Below are 24,913 nucleotides of genomic sequence, written 5' to 3'. Positions count from 1 at the left end.
ATAAGCACATTCTATCCATGATTAATACCAACTTTCAAAGCAGTGGCTTTATCCCTACACACATTACTAGACTTGAAAGTGAAGAGTGTGCAAAGGGTTTTCAAGAAATGAAGAGGGGCCTCTGAGACATACCTGATCTCACTACTATACAAAAAAAAAGGGTTGTAAAAAAGCTGCTGAAAATGCACTTTCCCATTTATTTTACGATCCCAAACTTAAGAATAATGTAGAAGAAGGGTACCTCTTTCAGAAAATATGAAAAACTCAATATTGACTTGGTTGACACGTTTCTCCTTTTTAGAGTCTTCACGTAAAATCAAGAAGTGCGCCTTTTTGTTCGTTTTGTGATGCAAGGTCACATATATAATGCTATAAGGCACTTCCATCTTAAGATGAGATAAGGAGTTTTTCAGTCATTACTGACAAGAATTTCATGTAAGAAGAGTTTGATAGCCATGCTTTGCCCTTTTGATCTGCTCTAAAAACTCAACAACATTGTACACACTATCCAAAGACCATGGCACAGAGGGAGTCAAATGTTTCCTCACACCTACACATATACACACAGGAATTGGCAATAGTCCCAAAGCACACTAGTACGCCGGGACGGAATGGTCGTCGGAGACTTGCTCAATTTGCCATCTCATCTGGGCGGCATGACTACCAGTAATTGGAGCCCTTAAAAGGGCTTATTGTATAAATCATAGTCAGCAAATCGAGAAAGTATACACAAAATATGAATTTCAAGGGTTAGAAATATGCTTATTAACAATCATTAAATTGACATTATAATCAAGTTGAATCTTTAAAAGGATATTATCTCAACTGTCGGAGAACTGCTGGGGAGATCTGAAATGCAAAGCGCTGGCAGAAGAAAGAGGAAGCATGTGTGCGTGCGCGGTCTTATATATAGTGCAGGAGCAGGCTCCTGAGTGGTTGCCAGGGCAACTGGGGTTCAAAGAACTTTTAACCCGTTGACGACGGGCTGATTTTGCTATAACACGCATTTCCCATAGACTCCTGGCCGAGTATACTCAGGACTCGTCCTCAACAGGTTAAGCTACCAAGCTTGATTCTAGCTGGCATTAGAATGGCAAATGTGAAATATATAGATTGCTAATCAGCAATAAAGCAAGATGAAGTAGACAATGTTCGTTGATGTCTGAGGTGCTTTATGAAAGAAACAGTGTATCGTCTTTACTCAAGCAATGGAACAAGATTTTGCACTCGCTGAAAGATGAGACACTAACTTGTCTTCCACTTCTAGTGAAATCTCGTACCATGGCCCTCATGACCATGCACTATTCGTATGCTAATCACCTGACTTGATTGCTCTACTTGGCACGATACTCAGATACCATGTTGTCTTTAAATCTTTGCCAAGGTGAGGGCACTGGGGATTTGTGTAAAACGTGGGAATTTTTGGAAGGCTAAATGTTGCTGTTATTTTTGCTGCTGCTTTTGCTTCTGTGGTTGTGGTTAGTTTGGGGTGTTTCTTCTTTTTTCTTTTTCTTTTTTTTTGGGGGGGTGGTACATCAAGCATTAAATATATCATCACAGCAGTGTAATGACATCTTGTTGTAAACAAGAAGCTTTCTGCTGCCAAGAATCCGCCAGGATATTCACTTGCACACCTTGCCGGGACACTCCCTCATCTTTCACCTCATGCGAAATCTGGTACCATGGCACTCGTGACCATGATGCACTATTTGTATACTAATCGCCAACTTAAGTGCTCCACTTGGCATGATAATCCGATATCATATTGTCTTAAAATCTTCACCAAGGTGAGGGCACTGGAGATTTGTGTATCAATGAGATTTGTGTATCAATGCAGGCATTTTTGGAGTGCTGCATGCTGTTTTTGTTTTTGCTGCTGCTTCTGCTTGTGTTGTTGCGGTTGTTATATGGTTGTTATTGCTGTTGTTTTGGTGGTGGTATATCAAGCAGTAAATACATCATCTCAGCAGTGCAATGACATCTCGCCATTAGTAACCAGAGGTTTTCTGTTGCAAAGAATCCACCAGGATATTCCCTTCCACTCCTTGCTGGGTACTTTCCTGTTTACACGATGGTCAAGCACTTTGGACAACTCACAGTGCTTAAAGGGATGAAGCACTTTGGACAACTCACAGTGCTTAGAGAGATGGTATAGCTTTGGTTGAGATAAGGGATTTAGATTCTAACTTTTTGTGGGATGATTAAAAACCACTTTGAATATAAAATACACTGTAAAAGCACACATTTCTAAAAGGATTTAAAGGTTATTTGATGAAAATTGGTTTTTAAATGGCTGAGATATATAAAATAAGGAAGACAAAGCGGTACCGGTACTAATAATAGGTGAGTCCCACCATTTTTAGGGACCTCTTTGTTTTCGGATGTCTCAGCCATTTTAATACCAATTTGAATCAAATAAACTTTTAATTCCTTTTTATATGTAAGCTCTTTCATAATTCATATGACATTTATCATTATCTCACAAAAAAATAAGTTGGAAACCTGAAGCCCCATGTCAATCAAAACTACATGATTAGTTTAAAGGCCATATGTTTCACAAGGTTTCCAGTCTACAAGAACGAAGAAAAAAAAAAACAATCATACAGCAACATGGTCGAACATTCCACCAGTGTTTCTGAGATTGGACACAAATGAAGTTGAAAATGATTTTTAAAAAATAAAATGTGTTGAAAAAGAACAGTAAGTACTTTTGCTTATTTTGTCACAAATCCAAAATCAACATCATTTTGGTGCAAATGTGAAACTTCATAACGAAATCACTGACACATTCTGAACCAGTTAGAAGATCTTTCCAGAAATGCTCCAAAGATACTGCAATGACAGTCAAGTGATATCGAAATGTTATTTCCACTTAAAATCTGAATGGCAAGATACTATCGCGCACTACTTGTCAATATAGTTTTTTTTATTTCTTTAACTCTTTATGTGCCATGGTGGGAACCCCCTGTGTGCCACATTATTCTGAGACAACAATGCTGTCATGCTCTGAGACAAGGTTCTGTTTTTCCAGTCTATGTAACTTCTATAGATTTCTGTTGTGCATGGACAAATAGTGAGTAAAGTTGGGGAGAAAATGCCAAGCTTTGCTTTGATGTATTACGTATGACAAATCTATGACTGTTTTTCTTTCACATGACCAGTAGTTACGTTACTGTAAAGGCATGACTTTTGCACACAAAATAGTGACAGAAACTTTCAATTTACACGCAAATCCAGTAGAGAACACAGCTTCATATTCAATCACCACATAAAATGTTAGCTATATATTAGAGGAATAGAAACGCTTTCATTGTACATCGGCATTTGGCGATTTATCGATCAGATTGGGCGGGTTTGTGCGTTTATTTTGAGCAGAATTTAATATGCGAAGTTGGCACGCCGTTGACCGAGTCAGACGTGCGAACATGGCACATAAAGAGTTAATGATTTATATTTCACGTTGTACATGTTGAAAAATAACTGCAACATGAATTCACAAACTACTGATCAACCTCACATACTCAAAGGAATGACGAGTTAAATCATAATTTTGTGAGTGTCTCATGGTTGAGACTGACTAACGTTGATGGTCGAGACTGACTAACCTTGACGGTCGCATGACCAAGGCCAGGGGGTGGACACCTGTCCAGGTACTGGGCGAGATCTTGGTCTATCAGCTCAAAGACCAACGTCAGCATCATCTCTGCTCTTCCAACATCCAGGCCGTCGCACACATCAAGCAGCCTATTGAAAGGAACGGAAGAAAGATGGAGAAAAACATGAGAACTGTAACGAATATTTGGACTATGACAGGTGCGATTATTCAATTACGTTGATGATCTACAATGGTGCTTTGCATATTAGCGGTAACCCAAATTTTAGACACTCAGGCCGCAGCCAGGAAAAGCAGTATATACCAAAGCAGCTGTTTGCGGGCACGCTAGGCTAAATGCGATTTATGCAAATTTATACAGCAGGCCCATGCAGGGGTGCACGTCATGAGACTGACACCCATGTGTCATGCAGCCCTTAAGTCATACAGCCCACAAGTCATACAGCCCATGAGTTCAACACTAAGCTAACAAGGCCCACGAGACCAACACATTAAGTCCCGTGTTGTATCTGTCGAACTCCTGGGCTGTTTTATCCTAGTGTCGAACTCATGGGCTTTATTTGCCTAGTGTCGAACTCATGGGCTGTATGACTCGTGGACCTGTTTTCAATGACAAACTTGTGGGCTGTATGACTCGTGGTTGTCGGTCTCATGGGATGACCCCCATGCAGCAGAGAAGGACAGACCTGAGAATGGACAGGTGAATGGATGGAAGAGGACAGACAGGCAAACATCAAATAATGTAGGTAGTTAAAGAAAACAACTGGTCGACTGGTGGAAAGACAGATAATGAGACAATAAAAACACAAATATTTTACATGTCAACAACTCAAAGGTCAACTGCTATTTCAACTTTTACACAAATCAATGAAACTGAGCTTTCGAGGAAGAGCTCCTGTTACACATTTAATCTTTAGCTGCAATGCAATATTCAATCCTTGGAAACAATTACAAAAATTTTGACACATTTTTGGTCACATCTTTAAAATCAGTTTCAAATGGCTATTAACCACCTTGAGTATTTCAGGTAAACCTATGGAAAGCTTTTCATACAAGGTTGCACTGTTTATTCAAATTAACCTCTGAGCTTCAACCTGTACCCATGGATGATTTGTAATCCCCACTGGAATTTTGAAGAGTTATAACTATACAAAGAATCCAAATTTGTCCATTTTCACAATATGGTGCCGTCCAGAACAAATGGTTCATTAATGTTGCTGATTTCAAGAAAATGTGACAATTAAGTAAAATTCCTCTAAAGTACTCTCCCCATTGTACAGACAGTCATGGTCATGACAGTGGATCAAACATTTATCAGAAGCTCTCCAAACTTTGACAACTTTTGTCAGCTGATTGCTGTACAGCTTACAGTAAACTTGAGTACAAATATCTGCTTGTTTGATGTAATCATTGGCTAGTTTGATATCATGAATATCTGCCTGTTCTGCTTGCAGAGGCATTTCTTGTCCTTTAAAGGGATTGTATACAAAATGTAGTATTGGTTGAGATGAGGATTCAGCTTTTAACTTTTTGGGAGATACTTAGAAATCACTTTACCTAATGTTAAAGAGCGTACAATTCTAAAAGGAATTCAAAGTTGATTTTATGAAAAGCGGTTTTGAAATGGCTGAGATATGTCGAAAAACTAAGTAAAACAAAGCAATCCTAATAAAAGGTGGGCCCCATGATCCTAATAAAAGGTGGGTCCCATCTTTATCAAGATTACTTTGTTTTGGATATCTCAGCCATTTCAAAAACAATTTTCATCAAATCAGCATTGAATTCTTTTTAGAATTAAATGCTCTTTCATATTTCTAAAAGCATTTCACATTATCTCACAAAAAAACAACAACTTAGAAACCTGAAGCCAAGTCTCAAGCAAAAGTATACCATCCCTTTAAAGGGTATGTACAGCTCTGGTTGAGGTGAGGATTTAGCATTTAATGTTTAGCGAGATATTCAGAAACCACTCCATGAGATGTCAAAGAGCATGCAATTCTAAGGGGTATCAAAAGTTTATTTGATGAAAATCTGTTTTCAAATGGCTGAGATATCCAAAAACAAGGTGAAACAAAGAGATCTAAAAGGCGTGGCCTGTCGCCTTTCATTATTATCATTTTTTTTTGGATATCTCAGCCATTTGAAAACCAATTTTCATCAAATAAATGTTGAATCCTTCTTAAAATTACATGCTCCTCCATATTTCATAAGAGGTTTCTCATTATCTCACTTAGGAATGTTAAAAACATGAATCCCCACCTAAACCACTACTGTACAGTCCCTTTAATGTGGCAAGTACCTTCCACCTGCTGGTTGGAGAAGAGAGAATGAAAGCAGCCACACAGAAGCATGTGCCCTCACACACACACACACACACACACATATATAACTCACAGGCACATCTACACATACACACAAAAGGGAACACTTGAAAACTCGGGTCGATTATTTAGTCCTTTTGATGCCTGGGTTCAAAGTACATTTTTGAAAAGTTTTCAAAAACGAAAGGTGACCGCAATCACCTAAGAGGCCCGCTGCTATGCAAGACATTTCGACCGCTTCCGATTTGATTACCGTGTGACATTGATAAAGCATAAAAGGTGGCCACAAAGGTTTACTTTATATAGCTGGTGGGCTCACTTGTGCTCTTATTACCATGCATGCCTCAGTGCTCCCTTGTCTATTCCCCAAGTTCTTTTTTTTTTGGGGGGGGGGGGGGGGGGGCCGGGGGAGGGGGGTCCTTTGGTGCTGTAAGTGCCCCCTAAACTCTTTGGCGAGACAGCACATCATCATTCTTTGTCATCTCTTCAGCTCTTAAGCAGCAGACTCCCACAAAGACCCCATGCGTGATGCATCAAAGAGAATTTTACCCTTGTAGAAGTAAGGGCAAGACTCTTAAATAATAGAAAATATGTTATTGTTTTTTCTTTATTCTACAAGCCATTAAACACCATTGTGTTGTCTATATTTTGGTGCAACGCTTTCTGAAAGTACTGCAATTGACAGGCATGAGGTGCCACATACAGTGTGTGTACCGTACGTGGGATTCCTTTGGCACACATGAGTATAAAACTTCTCCTCACCTACAGGTACACAGTACAAGTATGAAATAACATACGACTGTACGCACAGGGTAAAAAGCAGGTGAAGAACACATGCTGTAAAACTTTCACAGTGAAACAAGTTATGGGATACTGACATACCATTTCCAGTAGAAGTACCAGTGGTGGAGGTGGAGGAAAACAGATAGCCACTGGCCTACAAAAGGTCACCTCCCCCTTCCCATGTCCAAAGATTTGGATTTAGCGCAGATAGACTCTGCCCCTAGCAACGAGGGAGTGATCTTAATTGGTCAGTGCGTGGTATCCTGGTTACTTATTGGTCGTGCGTAGACTGTTGGTGCTAAGCTTGAATGAACATGGCAGAAGTTGCTAGGAGTATCCCTTCTATCGTCAAGAGGTGAAAACTGTCTTGTCTCCCCTTGATCATGATAGCGTCGGAAGGAAAACTTTAAAGGCGGTTTTCTCGCACACATGCTGATTTCCTAATCTACTCGACATGCGCTTAATATAATCATCGATATTTCCGCAACTGAGTACTTTTATGAGTCATGTTATATGAAATTAAAGTGGAAGAGTAAGGGAATAATGTCATGTCGTTTTCAAAAATCATCCTCACCTGACTTTCGGATCCTTTTGCTGTTGCAGGTCACATTTACTATCCACATTTAATCCAAAGACAAAAGTTGGTAATGGAGCAGCTTGTGTCAATTTTTTGAATGAATGCAGTATCCCCTGCTGCAAGTTGGATAAGAATCATCTCTGGCTATGGAGAAGAAGCTCAGTATAGTCTACAGGATTTGGTAACTGATGTCTATCAATCAGGAGGTCGTGGGTTCAAATCCCACCCGAGTATGTATGCCTATTTTTCATCATGCCTATTACTCTTAACACCACTGAATAATCGGTGTTTATTTACTTTGATAAAGGGCACTTTGTCAATCAGTTCCAATTAAAAACAACTCAATGCAATAATAATCAATTTGAAATTTGAAATGCCAACAGGCCATGAGAGATCAGATGGAAGTCTCAGATCAGGATCCCTAAAGCTACTTTCGAAAACCTCAAGCATTCAAGAGCTTGGCAAGCATCAATGGATCAAAAGGTCACGCATCAGAAGCCAGGCATTCATGACAGCCAAAAAAATTAAAATGCGGCAGTACTCTAGTACAAATGTATGTCACACCTCATTGAGTATTTGACATCATTTACTATTCTGATCTTCAGTGAGCGTGTTACTGAACATCTTGCACATATTATGTGTAGCTGCTATTTCTCTCTGGTTCCCACACTTTAGCCAGTCCAATAATCTTTTCTATTCAGTAGTACAAATTATTGACGCGGGCAGGAGTTTGTGAAATCACACACTGTATCCCCGCATAAGAACCTCAAATCAAAGTAGCATTAGGCCTTCAAAGACAGACTCAAGGCTACAAAATAACAGATAACATGTATGCCACAGCTCTGAGGATGAAAGATAAACAGAATTAATATTCTTCTTTTCTTTATCTAAATCAGCACTGCATGGATGATTAGTTTGGATATATAGCAACTAGGTATCTGTTGCTCTAAAACAAGATCCCCCATTTTCTTTTTTCTTTCTTTTTTTTACTAGCCTCTACAGCTTTTTCACGGTATTTGTGAATTGTAATAATTAAGTGAACATAGTGAGGGTGTAGCAATTTTATAGAGGATCGCACAAGGCAAAGACCAAAAGCTGGTAGCAAAATTTGGTGATTCAAAGGTGGAAGTTAGCAAATTTAGATGATGGGATTCAAAAGGCCCTCTCCCAGGTACGGTACGTGCCTCGCGCTGGTGGCTTGTCTTTGCCTCACCTGACGACTTTCTGCTCGCTCCTCTCACAATTTTACTAGAGTAAGCCTTGGACAAAAGGCTACTCTATGTTACTTGTTGACTGCAGAGCATTTCTGTGTCCAAATGCACAGAGAGGGATATATCATAGAGCATTGCCCATCCACTACAAATAACATCATTGCTTCTTTTTTTTTTTTTTTTTTTGGGGGGGGGGGAAATACAACCTTTCAAAAAACAATAATGCCCAGAATCTATCAACACTGGCCAGCATAATTATGCCACATTGCATCTTCTGTTATGACTTTAACATTACCTGGCTTGAATATACTTCCCCTTTGAGCCTAAAGCAAGTTAATACTTCTATGTGATTTGTACCGTTTTCATTTTAATCAATGCTGTCCGCTGCTCAACTGATACATGAAAACCAAAACTAGCGTGCAAGGGATCATTAACACTAACGTTTGGTCATTCTTTCACAACAGTCGCGACACTTTATTTACATGAAAGTTCATTCCCAGCTGCAGATAATGTTGAAGTGCCTGGCGTCGGCATCGCAGTGCTACTTCCGGAAGCTGAGCTGTGTAGCGATCTTCCCGTCCCAGTCTTTCACACTCTTTAGAAGGACCACAAGCTCTACTGTGAATTTCTGTTGGCCCTATGGGCTTCCATGTGGAATATTATCTTGGAATAAATCTCACTGCAATGTGCGTAAAACGGCAGAGGAGTAGTACCACATCAAACTCTCTCTTTTCTCCAAGAGCTCGGGTAAGTTTTATGGCTTTGTTTGCTAAAAGAAAAGGCCAAGTTAATGGGATTGTGTAAGGGGAGTTATATAGCAAAGAGCCATGCATGCAATCATGTGCGGCGTACAGCATAATGAGAAAAGCACCGTGCAACAAATTCAAACTCTGAACCGTGACTCCTCAGTGGACGGCAGGTAGCAAATGGTATGGAACTGCAGTTACTGGGTCATATATTCAAACACCAGGCACTATTCCACAGGGTAGAGAGCTATGTATGACTTTGGACAACAAGCCTACATATAATTTGTATACAGTCATTGCATGACAGGCTGATAATCGGTGGACGGAAATACCCCTGCCGGGGTGGTGGAATCAGGATTCACCATTACGGAGTCTGTCGGCATAAAATTTTATGACACTTCAAGGACAGGAAATGATAGACCTGAATCTGCAGCGACGAAATAAATGGAGGATGTGAGCCAAGTCATGGAATACAAACCCTGCACAAAATACCATGCTTTATTTCTGCTCTTGAACACCAGAAGGACAGTGGTAAAAGATAATGTATATACATAGCTCAAAGTCCCCATTTTTTTTTTTTTTTTTTTGCTCTACATCAACATTGATTTCACTTTGAGTATTTATTTTACCACTGTGCTATTAAATGAACAAGACCACAGTATGCTGACAGTCTAATGTATAGGGCAGTTCCGCCTGTATGACATTTCTATATATGCACAGCATCAGTCAAAGCATGGAGCTACTGTAGCCCCATGATCAAGGTTAGAATAGCTTGAAGTTTTTCTGTCGCTCCCTCTTTCAATATACTTGTTTTATCATTCATTTTTCCTTCTATCTTTCTCTCATCCTGTTCTTTGGTCACAATCACAGTGATACCCCTTTCAGGTAATCGCGGTTCAATTATCCGCATCCAAATAATGCGGATGAAGTAATCAAAATCGCGTTCATATATCCCATGAAGTGCGCACTACTTTTACGAGCGCCCGTTCATATAATGGTGCGAAAGACGGGAGTATTTGTCATGGTTACTGCGCACGCCTCCATAATGACGTAATGTTTCCGGTGATATATACTCACGTGTATGCACAGCTCTCGCTCAAGCCAGGGAGGTGTACTCTCTCACACCTCCCTGCTCAAGCTCAGCAATCAGCGGTTGTGCGGGAAATCGAGTGACCTTTGACCGAACTGTGGAATGTTAGTGCACATAAGTCGTAAAACGCGTTCATGTATTCTCGATCAACTCCTCATGCTGCAATAACGCGGATAATAGCAGCATCAAAATAATGCGCACTTTTTTACTCCTCTCCCGTTCATGTAATCAAAATTTTACGACTTAGTGCTCCTATTATCCGCATCCACGATTACCTGAAAGGGGTATGAGATGTCAATCTGAAAAAAAAAGAAAAAAAAAAGAACCGACTTTGATAGGGACAATAAAACAAATAACTACCGGTACTACCTTTAACTCTAAGGACAGCATTAGAGAGTTTGCAAGATAATTAGAAACTACTTACATAAAATATTTAAGGACAAGTTCAATATACATGTGGATTGAGTGAATATAACAATATCAGTAGAATAAATAAGAGAAAGTTTTAGGAAAATCAGACAATCCATCCAAAAGTTCTGAATTTCTGAACTTTCTGTACAGTCATTGCTGGATGAGAAGACTACTACAGATTGTGATGTTACTTGATACCCCTTCTCATTTCATTTTGATCTATTTCACAGTTGTGACATCTTCTACTGTATTGATTCTATCTCTCTCTGTCATTTTTTTTTTCTTTGTGTCTGTATGTGTTATGTCTCCCCCAGTAGCACTACAGTTGTATGTTCAAGTAGCATTTAACATACCACCTTAGGTCATATTGCCCACTGAAATATATATCTCTCTGCAAATGTCATTAAATTGGCTCTAATATTTCCTGGCAGTATTGTTATCATTTCAAAGAAATTGATAACGTGATATAACTATAGCCAACGAGGGCAAGGCACCTGCACAAAAAAAGAGGGGTATAACATTAGGAATATTAATGTGAATAGCTGCCCCTATAGCTACAGCACTGTGTTTTGTGTCTGTTTCACTATCACAACATTACTTGCAGAATGTATGTCATCAGGTCAGTGAGAAAAACAAACACAAAGAAGAATGTGAACTTTTCCATTAAACTAACCTGCTTGTTTTTCGACTCTGTAACACGTCCAATTTGGGGAAAAGTTGTTGAAATTGCGATGAATGGGAATGGATATATGCACATTGCTCAAATTAATGTGCACTTCTGCTTGTTCAGACTAATTCAAATAGCAGGATAACCTATACTGAAGACCACATTTGGCAAGAAAACAAAAACAAAACAAACTAGAACTACATGTATCAATGAAAGTGATTAATACCCCCCGCTCAAGCAGCTCAGACTCTTATGAAACAGAATTGAACCAGGATTTGTCAGGTACAAATGCAAAAGGGCATTTTGTACAAATAGACAGGTCTATAGATCTTCATGCAGACACATCAAATTTGACCTTAAAGGAAACCAAAACCCAAAGAGCAATGTGGATTGAGTGAAAGCAGCAATAATATCAGACCACATCAGTGAAAGTTTGAGGAAAATCGGACAATCGATGCAAAAGTTAAGAATTTTTTAAGTTTTGGAGTTGTAATGACTGGATAAGGAGACTACTCCAGTTTATGACATCATGTGTGGACAACAATATAAAGAAAATATAAAGAAAATTCAACATACTTTCACTTTTTCCAGCTTAATGAAAGAGCACTTGATTATTAGACCTCTTCCAGAAAGCAGGGGCAATGATCCATGTACAATACCCTTAAAATATAACAAGTTGATGAAATGCATAATTTTCATGAAAAATGAAATTTTGCAGAATTCTTTAAAAAAAATTACTTGAATATTTACTTCAATCATTTCATTATTTGAATTAACCATGTTCACTATACAAGGGGTGCACTGGACACATTTCTTGCACTGCTTTGTCTCCTGCCTCATCAGCTGTGGAGTAGATGCAAAATTTGCTTGCCATTTCCATAACTCACATATACCCCTGGCAATTGAACTGCACAAGATGGACCAACCATCCATCCATACCTGAGCTCTGTATGAGAGAAGGCTACCTCGCTAGGTTCTTTCACATTACAATATCTTCTGAATCAGCGACGTAATAGGCCATAACAAAACTTGGACGCAGTCCATTGTGACCATAGTGGTAGTTTGGTCTACTATCAGATGGTCTACTTCCCAGTTCGTCTAACACCACTCTGGCTAAACTCACACTGGTCTAACTACTATCGATTTTGTCTAATGCCTGTTTGGTCTACTTCTCACTTGGGCTAGTGCCCAGAATGGCTACTTATCATTTCGTCTAAAAACTAGATGGTCTAATTGAAGTTTGTCTCCAGAACCTTTTTCCCATTTTGTCTAATAAACTGTAGTTAATAGTGGGTATTATACGAAGTGGGCATAGCCCATCTGGAAGTAGACCAACTGGTAATGAGGCTAAGTGGCAAGTGGACTTAATGGTCATAATAGACGAACTGGTTGCAGACAAAACAGGATTAGACTGTATGGATTGAGACTAAATGGCTATTAGACGAAGTGAGAGTAGACCAAGTGACAGATCACCTACTGTATACGCTATAATTTTCGCGTACATAAATTTTCGCGAATTGCCGCTGTCACACATTTTCGCGAGTGGTTAAATTCGCGATTGGGGGACCAGAGAAAATATGAAGTGGCAAAGAAAGTGTGAATTTTCAACTTACTAGCAAATAAGAATGATACATGCTATACACTGCATGAAAGAAACTTACCAAACTCTGCGAACTAGTAAGTTAGAATTCAACATTTTTGAAGTGGTTAAGTTCATCGCGCTAGATTTCTGACGAGTGGTCCCCTTGCAATACTAGCAATGGATTGGCTCTCTACAGTATTCGTAAGTAGACGTGGACGTGCTATATGTACGTAAACAAGCTTAGCCAGTATGGTCTGTTCGGTAAGCCATGACATGGTATACTAGTACTGAAATGTTCGTATCATCAAGGCAAGGGATTCATTTTGGAAGGTAATATTTTCGCGTGTTGTTAATTTCGCGAATAGCTCCCGACTTGCGAAATTCGCGAAAATAAAACCCCCGCGAAATATATAGCGTATACAGTATTACTGGGACTGATCAGAAAATATTATGTAGTCTAACCTGACCAGACGCCATGAGAACAGCATCTGATAGCTACTTGTTCAACGGAGGGGGGACTGGAACAAACAAGAGACCCGCGGGTCTAGCGCTCACCTGAGTATCGCAAGTTTACCTTTCACGCAGTCACTAATCTAAATTATTCACAGCTCTACCAAAATTTGACCAGGCATTCTCAAGTAGAAGATGAAAATGTACAATAAGGGCCCAAATTTTAAAGATTCCTTAATTTGGGGGAATTGGGGCCCCCTGGGGCCCTCTGGGTGGGGCATGGAGCCCATTTTGATAAATTGAGATCCTGACCCCCTAGGGATGCTACCTGCCAAGTTTGACGAAAATCCATCAAGAGGTTTTCAGGAAGAAGATGAAAATGAACAATTAAGGCCCCTATTTGGACCTTCCCAATCTCCCCCCCCCCCCCACCCCCAAGAGGGGCATCCCTGGATCTGCTATGAACAAACTTGAAACTACAGTCATTAATGTACTCACTCATAGTATTATCTTAGCTCTATAACTTCTGATTCTAGAGAAGATTTTAAAAGATTCCTTCATTTTGGGGGTTTGGGCCCCCTGGGGGACCCCTGGGTGGGGCATGGTGCCCATTTTAACAAATTGAGTTCTTAACCCCCTAAGGATGCTACCTGCCAAGTTTGGTGAAAATGGGTTATGGGGTTCTCAAGAAGAAGATGAAAATGTACAATTTAAGCCCCATTAGGACCCCTCCCCACCCCCCCCTCCCCTGGGTCCCAAGAGGGGCACCCCTGATTCTGCCATGAACAAACTTGAAACTACAGTCATCAATGTACCAACTCATAGTATTAACTTAGCTCTATTACTTCTGGTTCTAGAGAAGAAGATTTTTACAGATTCCTTAATTTTGGGGGGTTTGGGCCCCCCTGGGGGCCCCCTGGGTGAAGCATGGTGCCCATTTTAACAAATTGAGTTCCTAACCCCCTAGGGATGCTACCTGCCAAGTTTGACGAAAATCGGTCTTGGGGTTTTCAAGAAGAAGATGAAAATGTAAAAAGTTTACGCACGACGGACGACGCACGACGCACGACGCACGACGCACGACGGACGACGCACGACGGACGCCGGACGAAGGGCGATCGCAATAGCTCACTTGAGCCTTTGGCTCAGGTGAGCTAAAAAGACTAGAATATGGAGGGATAAAAACAAAAAACAAAACAAAACTAGAAATTTCGCTATGGCGACTGATATGCCTCTGCCATAATACATGGTTCTCCTATTAAATAGGCCTAGAGTACAATGTCTTGACAATGTGTGAGACAGTTTCACATAATTGACAAAATATCAAAATGACAGGTTTCTTCCAAATGTATTAAATGATCACTTCCCTTGAACTAGGTTTAAATGGATGAATGGCTATATTGTCTAGTTCAAGAGTGCAGGTATTTGGGGATTTGAGGATTTGTACTTGACTATTGACCCTTTTATAAGTTTAAGGAAGAAGTGAAATTTAGCACTTTCACTTGACCTATAATAAGCAAAAAAAAAAAAAACCTTCCAAGAGAATGTCTATTGGATAATATCCATACACAAGTTTCCAGAAAAATCCTGAAGACATTGCATGGATAAGAGGGAAATAGTGAAATTTTGAGGAGTTGACCTTGACCTTTGACCCATGAATTACATAGATAATCACTGTTGGTCAGTACATGCATATGTACTAAGTTCCATTAAGATACCTCAAACCATTTGTGAGATATGGATAAAAAAGTGAAATTTTAACATTTTCACTCGACCTTTAACCTTTGACCTCATGACCTGAGACTCTCTTTAGAGAATCTTTGGTCGGTCGTTCATGTATGCACTAAGTTTCAGGAAAATGCTTTCAGGCATTGCATAGATATGGGGAAATAGTTAAATTTTGAGAATTTGACCTTGACCTTTTGACCTTTGACCTTAAGCATGTGCACCCTAAAATTGATAGGCACAACTTCGCCCACTCATACATATACATGCCAAGTTTCATTAGGATAACTCACACATTTTTTTAGTTACGCTGTCCACAAAATTGATTACGGATGGACGGACAACCCGAAAACATAATGCCTCCGGGGACACTTCATGGCAGAGGCATAACAGAACATGAGAATACTCAACCTACCCACTGTGCACTACGTTTCGGGCAAGCATGGCTGCCATGGCAACTGGAAACACGGTGTAAATGTAGTATTAGAATCACATGTTTTGGTTGCAACCACATGCAAAGTATTTGATTGTTTTTTGTTTGTTTTTTGTGAAGCAGCAGCATCCTCACCATCACACAGGCTTGTTCACACAAAAATGTTATAAAAATCATGTCTTTGGTTCATGTCAAACTCAGCAATCTATAATCCTTAATATCACTTTCAATAATGACTTCACTTTGTTAGGCAGAAATCATTTAGGGGGTCAAATTTCAGGCAGTGCAGTAAAAAAAAAAAATATACAATTTAAATACTGAAGATCACATGACCAGGATGGCTACATCAAACATCTGTACAACAATGGAAAGGTTGTGATATTTGTATCATTCCATTAATGTTACTCATAATTATACCATGCTGCTGTTGCTTTTGTGATAGTTTTTTTTCCCTACAAGAAATTACTTCTATATTATTGAAATAATTGTGCAAGGCACTTCCAATTCCAGACCTCTATATAGGTGTCTACTACTCTTACATGTTTTGTTTTGTTTTGTTTTGGGTTTTTTTGTTTTTTTGCTCAGATTGTGTGCATTTATTGTAAGATTCGATACATGTCATGAATGTACACTGCAATCAATCTAAAAAACAGAATGGGTCACTGAAAGTATGAAACTATTTCTTCTCCACCACCCCCCTCCCCAAAGGAAAAAGTTTTTACAAACATGGGATTTTCCATTACAATTACATTCCTACATGGATCTACCAAACAATTTTGCCTACTTTGTATCATACTTAGGCCCAGTTTCTCTGCTACCTCATGAACATTTGCTACCCCAGTTAACATTCCTACTGGTACTTTCTGGGTTTCATATTTCCCTTGTAGCCCATCTGAGCAAAATATTCTTGACATCAAAAGTTAGATAAATAAATAAAACCACTTTCCTAATACACTGGTCACAAGAAGTATTGAATGAAAGTTATTAGTTATTAAAGGACAAGTTCACTTACATGTGGATTGAGTGAATGCAGCAATATTAGTAGAACACATCAGTGAGAGTTTGAGGAAAATCTGACGATCTGTTCAAAAGCCATGAATCTTTATATTAATCTGCGCAGTCACTGCTGGATGAGATGACTACTACAGTGTGTGATGTCACACGTGTAGAACAATATTCAAAAGGAAAATACAGAGAATTTCACAAAATGTATTGTTTGAAAAAAAAACACACAAATTTCCGCGACTTGTCTCTGACGTATGTTATGGGTAACATTATTCCTCCCTGCCTTCTGAAAGAGGGAAGTCCAGTGTTCTTTTATTTTGCAAGAAAATTGAAAATATGTTACATTTTCTTTATATTTTCTTTATATCATTCTACACATGTGACATCAAAAGCTGCAGTAGTCTTCTCATCCAGCAGTGACTGAGCATAAACTTCAAAAATTTTTCTACTGTCCTTATCAGAAATAAACACAATAAATAATGTACAGAAATTTGAATACATTGGGAATCTGAAAGAGTACAGCACAGAGACCTTTAGAAGTAGCCCAAATTGGTGCAAGTCAAAGCAGACAGCAGCATACTGAAGCTGAGAAGGCAAGGATTACAGCTTACGATTTGTGCGCTTTCATTTTCTACCTAATTTTACTCCCCATCCCTCTCTGGGTGATGTTGATTATTCTGAAGGTTCTTTAATCAGAAAAGGGGAAAAGGTTCATTATTCTGAAGGTTTAGTTACCAAAAAATGAAATACAGTTTGTTGATCTGAAAATGAAAAGAAGATGCATACTTATGAACCTTCGGAATTACGAACCTTATTTCATTTATTTTCAGATTCAAAAATCCTTGGAATATCAAATGCTCTTTCATTTTCAGATTAATGAACCTTTGGAATAACAAACCATCTGAGTGAAAAAAAGAAATTCTCATTCAAATAAAGGAACCTTCAGAATTGCAAACCTTGGGAATATTGGAATAACAAACCCTTGGAATAACAAGCCTTTGCAAGAGCAAACCTTATTTGACTTTTGGGTTAACACATCTTCAGTATAACGAACTGTAACCCCCCCCCCCCCCCCTGCTCTGACACAAGTGAGCACATTTTTCCATCATCTCCTCATATCTCTCTATTATAGTCCAGTGATGTCAAGGAAGAAGGTGTTTAACATCGAAATACAAATCTTTCATACAATTATTAAATCCCCTGTCATAAATGTCCTTTTACTGTGATACGAGTCACAACATTGTGTAAACTGTAAACAATACGTTTCTATTTTTTAGACTTACATGAGCATATTCCCTGGAGATTACAACCTGTGAATTGGGAAGCACTAACTGAAATCACTTTTTTTGTTTGTTTCATCCTCACAGAACCCAAACGATAGACAGTTCATTAAATACAAGTTATCAAACTACATGTACCATCAACATTTGCAGCAGTCATTAAGCTACTTTATCTTACATTGCTGGTACTAGTAGATCAAAAGTTGTGCACCAACCTGCAAATTTGACAAATGGATATAGTTTTCTTCTTTCTTTCTTTTTTAAATTTGAGCAGTAACATTAATTGCATCATGCAGCGTCACGATGTGATAATTAAAACTATGAGATGAATACCCTCATAATGATCACCCATTCTGAGCAAACATTTCATCCACTTGTTCTAAAAATACTACAAATTGTTCATCTCATTACAAATTTTACCTCCAGAGCAAAGTTGTTTTGAAAATAAAAATATGTATAGAAATGGCTCAACAAATACAATTACATGCCCTCTAGGCATCTTTACTAATATTATTGATGGAGAAAATGTGCCCAAAAAGGAAATATATTCTTTGTTAGCAGTTTCTTTCTGGAACAATTGAAAACAGCAACAATGCACCAACACTAAAGTTAATCAACATGTATTTTTTTTTAATGAATTTTTCAGTCCCAGAAACAGATTTAAAATCCATGAAGTTTCCAGCTTTCTAATATCTTGAGAATCCATCTATCACTATTGTTCTGTTTTCATACTTCAGCAATGGAAACAAGTCTGTTTCACATACAGACTTCTTACATTGAGACACGAATGAAGTCATCATCACTCAAACAACACAAGAAAAACACAAAACAAAAACAGCTCAGTAATCTAACCAAAGTGAACAACAAAACTTCTTCTAAAATAAGCAAGCAGTCATCATACTTTCTATGAACAGAAAGGATCATTCACTTGGATGGAAAAGGTATTAATACATGTAGGCCTATGTCATAGCCAGAGAAGTTTGAGCAGAAAATGGCGTGGTAAAAGCGCCAACACCTGCGCACTTTAGTCTAGGAGTTATTAAAGACACAAGATATTTCAACACAGCTTGCCCCCTCCGATCCATCTACTCCATGTTAACAATTCTTTTTAGCTTTTCTCTCTCTCTCTCTCTCGCTCTCTTTGACTTGAAATTTTGAGATCTTTTCAGAAACATTCTATGTACAAGTTGCTTTCTCTGCTACTTTGGGGGAAAAAAAAAGAAAAGATGGTCAAATGTTCATTTGATTGTTGCACTGCTTCTATGGAAACTGCAAACAAGTTTCAAGCTATTGGTGCTGGACCATTGTTGAGAGCTTTATGAAACTGGAGTCACGACGCAAAGTCAAGCAATCCATCCTCCCCCCCCCCCCCTTCCCATCCAATTGGTTGATAAATGTCTCTATTTTCTTATCACCTCCTTCTTTTAATGTATTTTATGATATTCTCAAGACTTGTTGGCACCATGTGTTTCAAAATGTGTCCCCATTTTGACAGAATACCAGGCAAGACATGTGTTAGGGCAAGCAGTCTGGACACCTCAAATTTGTTACAGTCTACGTCATTTACAAGACTTACTTCACAATGTTTGGATGATCCAGCTGGCACAGGTGTCGGAGGAGTGCGATCTCTCGGATGGTGTAGAGCGGCATGCCTTCCTCGTTGCCCTGGGGAATGCGTATACTCTTCAGCGCCACAAAGTGGCCCGTCTCCTGGTCACGGGCCTTGAACACAGTGCCATAGGCCCCGCTCCCAATCTGTTCGGCCCGGACGTAGCGATTTTCAAGATCCCGACTGGCAGATTCCATGATGCCCCTGCTCGGATAAGCCGTCTGGGGTGGTGAATAAACCTTGTCCTGTTTGCGTCACGTTCTTGTCACTGGCGTACCAGCCATCATCGTGGAGGTGGGGTCCTCGACAGCAGCATGACCAAAATGCGGGCACAGCACGCTAGATATTTGGATTGTGAATTTCAACAAAATGAAATTTTACTTGTAAAACACACACACACACAGCCTGTAAAGCTATTAGCAAATATGTCGGGTCAGAGTCACAATAACTGAATCAAGACAGAAATGTATGTATCTGATGGAGCCCTCTTCCGTTAATGTTTCCAACAAGTTTGGGATGAAAGAGAGGTTTCAAGCCAAGCATATAGAGAACCTGTCTCAACGGAGGATTTCAAGTGACTGGGAATGTTTCATCTTGCCTCGTCAACTTAAGACAGCTTCTCCTTTTTCTCTGTCCCCTCCCACACACTCCAGTTTCTGACTAAACCAATCCAGAAATATAACCATCGCTTCATCTGGAGTCATTCCAATGGGACATACCCAAGCAGCCAGCCCAACAGGATCTTCACGAGATCATGGTCTCCCTGGAACTGGGAGGTTTGCAGTCAATGAGGAAAAGTATCTGGTATGCTATTTGAAACATGTTCAGTAAAGTGCAAGTGAGACGAAGAGAGAAACTGCTGGAAATACTTCACAGGGTGTAGCAAATATAACATCCATTTTCTTGTAATGTTATCAATATCATATGATAGCTACACATACAATATCAAAGAGAGCATCAAGCGTACATGGCATTCATCATCAAATCACTTCCCAAAAAAAACAGAACTCCTCCACATGATAAAATTGCTAAGGTACCAAACAGCAGTATTTAGAAGTAAATAAGTTTTTATTGAAGTAAATGGTTATCATGAAGTTTTTCTTTATCTGATTTACAAATGCTGAACTTGCAATTAAGCACATTATCAATGTCCTTTATCAGCAAAGAAATGTAACTTTGCAAACTTGTATTTGGCAAAACGATGTCATTTATAAATGATGTCTTGACATGATGGCAAGTTGGGGGACAAGTATATTACTCCACCACTTGTCCAAGTAAGATGTTGGAAAATGCTTCAATAATCACTACAGTCAAAAATTCAAATATTGAGTGCTCTTCCACTCATCTCCACATCACCAATTTGAAAACCTTGATAGCACATTGTTATTTCAGAGCATCAATCTTGAGTTTTTGAACAAAGGTTAGACAAGTAATCTTCAAAAGACAACCAGCAAATTTCCTCAATGTCATCAAGCTTTACAAAATTTTTAAATGGCCCATGTATCCATCTCCGGACCATTCACAGAGAAATTTTACTGCAAGTCAAACTGCGTTTGCAATAGAGTTACTGCATTTTTTCAGGGTTCAAATACTCTCATGAATCCGAAATAATTATGGCTTCAGAAAAAATGGACACTCCCAATCTCCTTCAATACTAGAATTTCTACAAAATATAATTTAAAAACTACATATGATTCTGTACTTTATCTGTTTTCATCAAACTGTCAAAGTCTTGGACTCCATCGATTACTGAATTTCATTGTATAACATAGTATTTGAGGTATGCCATTGAAATAGGTTTGAAAGTTATTAAAACAATCACTAGCAATAAACTGCAATAGAAGGAAGAAGATATGCTAGTCTACATAGAAAGAGGTGTTAATTGGTCACACCTCCTAATTAGCGCTAATTAACTAATTAACGTCCTCCTTCCGTTGCTTCCGGAAGTCTAGTGTTTTAAGGATGAACTAATTAATTAGTCATCCTCTTTCGTCACTCCCCTAATTAGCGAACTTCCCTCCATCTTCACGAAGGGGAGATGCGTAATATATGAATGTTTATGAAATGAACTTATGAATATATGCATCGGTAGTGTGTTGGTGAATATTGTTGCACTGTAGTTGTGCAGTGCAGTTTTGCTGGATGAGGATTGCATGAGTACTATAACGGTCCATGGTGACTTACACATTGTGTCCAGCTGCCACGATAAATGGTAATGCACAGGGTGAGTATCCAAACAGCGATCAAGAGTGTATCCACAGGCACAAAGTTTTCATTCTCGGTGTATATTGTACACAAGGGTATGCAGAATGCGAGTGTCCATCATGTACATAGATCATGGCATAAAGGAGAGAGCAAGTTCACACTGCAATAGCCTACATGAGAATGGTGAGGCGATCAGAGTTTCACTTTACCTCGCTGTGCACAATGTATAGGGAGAACAAGCCCTGCTCAAGACAGGAAACCAAGAAACAGTATTCCAGTAGCCAAGGTGGGAGAAGTTCTTTGTGAGAGTTTAAAACAAAGAGTCCAAGACAGGAAGGTAGGTATGAAAGCCCGGTTCAAGACAGGAAACCAAGAAACAATATTCCAGTAGCCATGGTAGGGGAAGTTCTTTGTGAGATTTTAAAACAAAGAGTCCAAGACAGGAAGGTAGATATATCAAGACCAGGGGAATACAATGTAGCTATACAGGGCCAAGGGATGCACGATTTAAGCAACTGTAGAGACTGAGGATGCGGGGGGGAGATTGGAAAACAATGGGAGTATGGTAGAGCTATGCTGTACAAAGAGGACGTGGCCAAGTTGACTCGATGAATGGGGACAAAAGTAGGGTGCATAGATGGGGGGAGGTTGGCAGGAAGACTGGTTAAAGAGAGGGAGACAATGAAGAATGGGGGTGAAGGGGACAAAGGGCTATGGTCAATTCCAATGACCAGTGGGGACAAGGGTGTGTGACCAATGGGAATGAAGACAAGGCCTACTCCAGCATACCCGTTACAAAATGCCACGCTGTGATTGGTCAAGAAGGGTGACGGTGGTCAGCCCTCCGGAGATCGGGGTGAGTTGTGATTGGATGATGGAATGTCCCATAGGGTTGTGTGTTAAAGTATGAGAAGGATCGTTATAAAAGCCCGACAAAATTTGGAGCCATCATCAGTGTCAGTCTTCGAACTGTCTCTTGGATATCGCCTATACTTACATTGCGTGACCTTCAGTTTGCTTCGTTGGACCGTGTACATTATATACATCATGATGGCTACCCTGGCTCCTGGTGAATTCGACGCTAGCAACACCGAGGCAACTCCTTCTAGACCGGTATTTCAGGAGAAAACCAACACCAAGGTCCCACCCCATGTGCTTGCTATGCGGGTAAGTTGAACGATTTCAATACTATACACGTAATACCTGAATGCTCTGTAGAAATGATCATTGCATAATATATTTATGCATAAATTAAATAAGCTGCATGCGTGATTTTTTTTTAATGTATCAAATCCAACGTTTAAGATAAACGTACGTAACATAATATAGCATGAAAGTCTTGCATAGTAAATCAATGGGCATGCACGATACAGCATGATTTCTGTCAGAGTATCGACGAGAGTATTGATGGTATCCCATGTTTCTTTTGTTCTGTATAGGCAAGTGCTGATCAAAAAGGAGAAAGTAGTCTGAAGGTTGTTGAAGAGGCGGGTAGTCGGTATAGCCACGAGATAGATTACAAACTTTGCGAATTCGAATTGGGGTCAAAACCATTTCACTTGGGCGGAAAACGTTTTGCGGTAGTGAAAAAGTTCAGAGGGGTCCCCTACATTAATATTCGTGAGTACTACCAGCTGAAAGGGACAAAGAGAATGCTGCCGGGGCAAAAGGGAATCAATTTGACGGGTGAACATTGGTGGAAGCTGATGAAAGCCTCGTTTAAGATCAGCGCTGCTGTCCGTGAACTGAGCAATGTTAAGAAATAGAACAATTCAGAGATGCATTCTAAATGATTTGATCCAAAACGCAAACGTTTCGTAACTCAGTGACTATACCGTTCTACTCTTCCATCTTCACGTACCAAAGGCTGCTGCTGCTGAGGTGGATCTGCAGCAAGAGAGACCTCCTTCATCCCCGCCGTGTTTGACTCCTCCAACCCCCGATATTGGGCCGATCTACATCGATGATTCACCTTCATCGCCGCTGCTATTTTCCCCTTTCCCGTCGCCAGAGGGACCGATGCCAGCAAGACCTCAGCTACAAAGGCAGAATGCAGTGGTGGAGGAACCAATCAGCATTCCACCAACACCCGATGCCCCGGCTGTAGCGGTGCCACGTCGAATGCGACTGATGCGGCTGAGAACCCGACAGCGATACATGCAGGACCTGCAGATAGCTACACCACCCCGTGGATCAACTCAGCCACCACATGCCCCTTTACGTCAGGATAATAGAGGAGGAGGAGACCCGGCAGAGATACCAGCATCGGCCATCATCAGCCTGGAGAGTGTTCGAAAAACTCTGAACTTCGATGAGGAAAAGGAGGAGGAGGAGAGAGAGGAAGGGGAACTGATGGAGGAGGAGGAGGAGGAGCATCAGCAACGGTCGCAGCAGCCACCGCAGGAGGTAGAGGGTGAGGAGAGAGAGGAAGGGGCACTGATGGAGGAGGAGGAGGAGGAGGAGGAGGGAGGACACCTACCGGCCGGACCAGTAATGATGACGATGAGAGCACTTTCGAGCCAAATAAGTAGGCTCATCCATGACTCTTGCGTAGGTTGTCAGAATGGATATAGCAGTCAAATGGATCACGAGGACTGTACGTGGCTACTGTGGGAGGATGTGGTTGAGAAATACTTCGACCCCGCAATGGCCAAGTTGAATGAGGGCGAGTACTTTGGGTTCCTGGATGCAGTGTTTAACATTGCACAAATGTTTGACGAAGAGCGGGAGGCTTGCGTGGCTGAAGCCACGGAGTTTTTCTACTTGGACTTGCCAAAGGACTCAGTGAAATCGTACATCAAAACAAAGCTAAAGAGGCGGTAAAGGTTGAAAGGTGTGGGGGTGGGGAGGGGAAGGGAAGGGAAGGGAAGGGAAAAAAAGAAAAATGAATGCTATTTGCGTGCCTTGTATAATCATATTGTGAAGATTTGTGTGTACATATTTGCAGTTTGATGGTTTGTAACTGGGTTGAATATGTATTAAATGTTTACTCGAGATGGAGATTTGAAATCAATCGATGTCAATCGTTGCTTTCATGTTTGTGTCGAATGTAATACTCGTCATATAATAAGCGTGAGATGGATGTTGGTCGTCATTCGATGTTTGCGAGTGGTTTGCTCACGATTGAAACTTGAACGAATTGTGGTGAAGGAAAGTGCAGAGAGAGAGAGAGAGAATGGAGGAATATTTGAGTAAGATATATTAC

The 24,913-nt window shown here is 40.0% G+C and overlaps 1 protein-coding gene across 1 annotated transcript in view; it reads right to left on the bottom strand.

Annotated features, from left to right (window-relative positions):
- The window catches only part of LOC139710331 (cyclin-dependent kinase 4-like), a 56,236-nt gene that overhangs the window by 8,780 nt on the left and 22,543 nt on the right, over window positions 1-24,913 (bottom strand). The window contains exons 2-3 of the mRNA XM_071622257.1: window positions 19,471-19,842; window positions 3,606-3,744 (exon numbers count right to left, since the gene is read on the bottom strand). Coding sequence (XP_071478358.1) covers window positions 3,606-3,744; window positions 19,471-19,700 — 369 coding nt within the window. The 5' untranslated portion in view covers window positions 19,701-19,842. The remainder of the gene's footprint in view (window positions 1-3,605; window positions 3,745-19,470; window positions 19,843-24,913) is intronic.

Source organism: Diadema antillarum, unplaced genomic scaffold (assembly GCF_040938485.1).
Source record: "Diadema antillarum isolate AM-2024a unplaced genomic scaffold, OU_Dant_1.0 scf00000038, whole genome shotgun sequence".
Lineage (NCBI taxonomy): Eukaryota > Metazoa > Echinodermata > Echinoidea > Diadematoida > Diadematidae > Diadema > Diadema antillarum.
The sequence above is the reverse complement of the archived record's forward strand: the minus strand, read 5'-3'. Positions and strand labels throughout refer to the sequence as shown.